General features: G+C 40.6%; 1 protein-coding gene across 1 annotated transcript; it reads right to left on the bottom strand.

Annotated features, from left to right (window-relative positions):
• Nucleotides 1–2911: 2911 nt before the first annotated feature.
• LOC113295884 (mitotic apparatus protein p62-like) lies at nt 2912–3517 on the bottom strand. Its single transcript, XM_026544218.1, has one exon. The coding sequence runs from the start codon at nt 3515–3517 to the stop codon at nt 2912–2914; it is 606 nt and encodes a 201-aa protein (XP_026400003.1).
• Nucleotides 3518–4968: the final 1451 nt, after the last annotated feature.

Raw genomic sequence — 4968 nt, 5'->3', positions numbered from 1 at the left:
CATGAGAAAATATGTGGACAAACACTAGTGGTCACACTTTACAAAAGGCTTCAAAGGCTCGGGTACTATTGGCCCTCCATGGAGGCTCAGTCGAGAATGTTGCAAGGTTCCCGTCCCAATTGTCAGACACCATTTCATCATATGGGGGTTCTAACAATCCACCACACTGGTTACTGGATAGAACCTTACATCAAATACTTTCGCGACAACACTTTACAGTCGGATAGGAAAGAAGTAATCAAACTCACCCAGAGGGCCAAGCGGTTTGTTTGGCCGATCTTGAGATTCCAACAATCCTAAAAGAGATGCACGAAGGAGAACACCAGGGAAAGAAAAAATTATTTCTCCATATCCATAAGAGATATTATTGGCCGACCATGGAAGATGATGCAACTGCCTACGTTCAGAGATGTCATCGATGTCAAGTCCACAGTAATCTTATTCACACTCCTTGTCTCCCATTACATTCTGTGAGCAGTCCATGGCCTTTCTACAGCTGGGGACTGGACATCATCGAAAATATCAATCCAGCATCCTCGAAGCAACATGAATACATCATTACCGCAACTGAGTATTTCACCAAATGTGTTGAAGTTATCCCTCTTCGAAGTACCACTGGAATCACGATCGTGGCCTTCATCAAGGAACATATCATATGCAAATGTGGTGTTCCCAAGCATCTCTTCACAGACAACGGAACTCCTTTTGCTAACAAACATGTAAGAGAATTACTTGAAAAGTATGGCGTCAAACAGATTTTCTCTACACTGTACTATTCCCAAGGAAACGGACAAGCGGAGAGTACCAACAAGACTTTGATCCAGATTCTCAGTCAAAAAGTTCATGATAACCCTCGAACGTGGCATGAAAAACTACCCATGGCTCTATGGGCCTACATAACCGCACCGAGAAGCTCAATCGGGACTTCACCGTATTCTCTCGTTTATGGCGCTGATGCTATACTCCTAGCCGAGATCAAGATCCCTTCTGCAAGGATTGCAACAGCCAGTGGAGTGCAATGGGATGAAGCTGAAGTGTCTAATTCAAGGATTGCTGAATTTGACATGCTCGAGTCACGGAGGGCCAAGGTAGAAAAATATGTGGAAGCTTATAAACAAAGGATTTCCAGGGCATACAACAAAATGGTAAGATCTTGAACATTCCAAGTAGGAGATTTGGTTCTAAAAACAGCAAAGCATGTTCAACAAGACATGTCCGCTCCCAAGTTCTCTCCAAATGGGAAGGACCGTATGTGATCATCAAAGCAGTATCCAGTGGGTATTACAAAATCTTAGTTGTTAATGGAAGGGTGGAAGGAAACATCATCAATGACAAGTGGCTCAAAGCATATTATGCCTGAATGATCAGTAAACAATTATTTTAATTTCGAAATGTAATTTCTATTCCTTCAAAGAGTATGCAATATGCTCATTCATTCGAAATTCAGAATAGATTTTATTAACCTAACAGAAAATTCTTCAATCCATCATTCATCCTACTTTATTCAAAAGAAAATATATCTCTCAAACGCTCACTCAGAGCAAACCATCCAACAACACATAATTTTTACTAAAAGCCGTTTCAAACCTCTTTTGAAAGTTTTTAGTCTTCACTTTCAAGTCCTGGTCAGCTTTCTCAACACTTTCCGACTCCATAGCAAGGGATTTCTCCTCATCCATAATAGTAGTTATAACAGAAATCACATTAGCAGCAGCCGTCGCTCTGTCAATCTTGATCACCTCGAGTCGACGGCGGAGCCAGCCTATATAACCGCAAGGTCTCACAGTTTGAGATCATATCATCCCATCTGTGCAACTCTTGATTCTTTACATCTCGCATATTTATCTTGTTCATCTCATCAATAATGGGCAATAATCCAGTAGTAGAAATATGCTCGTACCTCCTCCATACTTCAGTAGTAGAAATATGCTCGTACCTCCTCCAAATCTTGGTGTAAAGGGATGCATAACACTTGGGGACGATGAAACCACCAACTAGTTGATTGTCTGGGCAAGCGTTGACCATGGGAGTATCGAATGGGAGTCCAGCCGCTGGGTACTCACGAACAGAAACCCTGGAATCAACATCTACATAGTTGGTTGAGTTTTCGTCAGCATGGTTGTCACCATCACCATCAGCTACAACCACAGTCTTTCCGTTCTTTCTCTTCCTATCATTGACAACAACATGAACATCAACCTGCGACGACAAAATTTTCAATTTCAGTAAAGTTGTATAAATGCTCGTTCAAAGGAAATCTCCAGTCAGAAACTCACGGATGTTCCAGTATCAACACGAGCAGGAGCCTTAACAGTCCGTTTGGGCCTTAAACTGTAAGAGGAAGAAGAAAGTCGATTCCCTTGATTGTCTTGCAACAAATCACTTTCTATGGTTAGTCATTCTGATTATATGAAAATAAAAGAAAAGTGTGCAGCCTACCGAGATGGATGCTCCAACCCCATGCTTTGCCAGAGATTCATTTTGAGAAGAAGCACTGCTACCAGACATGATGATGAGAGGTATCATCATGATCAAAATTTCTTCTGATAGTATACAGGAGCAGGAGAAGATATGTCATATAAGTAGACAACCCTAAGCCTCGAAGACCAATACACGAGACACGGTGGATACTTATCCTTTACAGATAGTCAAATCAGTTACGGTTTCTACGACGCAAAGAGAAGTAGTCATACTGGGGACTGATAATCTACGGCTACGTAGATATGGTCAACAATACCCTAATTAAAGACGGTCATTCGTGCACATCACACGTTCTCTAGTTCATGCAATTTCTGCACAGTCATGTCGAAAGGGCGAGCAGACGACAGCCCGCTGAGGAATTATAATTTTTACACATGAAGGTTCATTGACCTTGTGTGATCAAAAGGAGTGAAAGATGAGGATTGCAAGACTAATCATCAGAGTCGTCAGATTCATCATCCGACTCACGATCGTTATCTTTCATGGAATTTTCTTCAAGCTCTTCTTTAGAGTCATCATCAGAACCCTCACTGGGGACTTCTTCCAATTGGTCTTCGGGGTCGCCATACATTACGTCAAAATATTCGTCTTCTTCACATTCGGACCGGAAATCCGCTCTAGCCAATCGCTCAACTCTCATACTAGGTGGATATGGCTTAACCTCGCGTTCAACAGGTTCCCAGACAAATTCAACTTCTTTCTCATTTGAATCTGACGCCACACCATTAGCGCGAGACCAAGTTTCATCCTCAGCTGATAGCCTTGTCTGCTGAAGTCGGCGCCGTTTCTGTTGATAAGTTGCCAGCTTTTCATCCTCAGATTCTCTCTTCAAAAATGCATCACGAAAAGCCTTCAGACGATCGAGAGGCATGCCATTTATCATCTCCTTAGCATCCGACAGATCCATTTTGGCACGCGCCTCTGCTGCAGAAATTTTCATCTCTGGCCTAGGAGTCTTGGAATCTTCCTCAGAAGAGCTAGAAGAATGGTCACTACTGGAAATCACCAATATCTGGAGCCAGAAACATAGAGTCATGGATATGCCAATATCAAACTCGCAACAAAAATGGTAACATTCCAACTCTCACCTTTTAGAATTTCACTAGCTGTAGTGAGTACAATGCAAAATTTCGAGAGTTTGTTAGCTTCTTTGAACCTGCAAAGACGAACAAGAATCTCATTATTCAAAATCATAACTCGATTTTCATGTGAACAATTCACATAATTTTCACCGTGTGAGCGACTCCCACCGAGTGAACACTCATTGGTTTTTGTGCATACACTATTAGATCACAAAATCCATACAAACAATATTTTATCAAAAAAAAATTACTTCTAACAATTGCTGAAAATCAAAATTTGGTTTTGAATAATATATTTAAAAAAAAAATTCTTACGCGAATAACTCACGTAAACTTAAAAAAAAAATATTTACGTGAACAACTCACGTACACAAAAATTTTTCGCTCGAACGAGCATTCATCTATCAAACAAGGGTCTTTTCTATTTTGTACAAGTCTAAATAAAATTTTGTTTTTATGAAAACTCATAGACAAAATTTTTTTCACTGCAATTGGATCATATCTATTCAAAATACATATACATATCTCTTTCATACTAGGGATTGTTGTTAGTTTCCTAAACCGAAGGACGGACGTCTGTTTGCTCAAAACAAAATTTTCATAAAACCTACGCATGCATATACACATGAAATTTTGTTTTGAACAACTCATGATTTAAACGGAAAAAAAAATAAAAAGAGAGTTTCGGCTTACCTCGGTCGGCGCTGGCCGGAATCCCACCAGCGGTAGTCGGTGCTGGTCGGTGCCAGCAACTTCAAAAAAAAAAAATCTCACGATCGTGAGATAGGAGAGAGAGCTGGTCGGTCAATCAAGGGAAAATAAAAATTTTAGGGTCTCTTCCCTTTTATATCAATTTTATTTCCAAAAACCTAATAAAACATGGATTTCCTTTTTTTTGTCCTGGGCCCGCAAGCGCTAAACTGAGCAAAACTGAACGTCTGATTATCCAAATCAACAATGTCTCATCTCTCCGTGCTCATGGGATGACACTCTATCATACTGTCAGGGTCCTTACATGTACATTTGCTCGTACATGACATCATTGGAGCAAATCGTGGATTCTGAAAATGCATTTGTACGACTAAGTTCGACTGCTTATCTCGTATGAAAAATCACCATCCAGTGCTTACTGTGGAACATGACTGTCCCTCACTAAGCAGGGGACTTAATGTTGATGGTGGATTTTCGACAAGGGTAAAATCGTAAAATCATGATACTGCATGTTTCTGACCCGGCTTCAGGAACGCATGTGACGATTCATATTTTATGATCCGTGAACCGTTTCAAGATCTCTGACTGAGCGAACATTCCTCTCATAGCTATGATGAATATGTTTCTCGAAAGGCCTCCCAGCTGAGCATTCGATGGTTCACACATTTCATCATCACCTCTACATAGAATCTTA

The sequence above is a fragment of the Papaver somniferum genome, chromosome 7 (genome assembly GCF_003573695.1).
Source record: "Papaver somniferum cultivar HN1 chromosome 7, ASM357369v1, whole genome shotgun sequence".
In the NCBI taxonomy this organism is placed as follows: domain Eukaryota; kingdom Viridiplantae; phylum Streptophyta; class Magnoliopsida; order Ranunculales; family Papaveraceae; genus Papaver; species Papaver somniferum.
The sequence above is the reverse complement of the archived record's forward strand: the minus strand, read 5'-3'. Positions and strand labels throughout refer to the sequence as shown.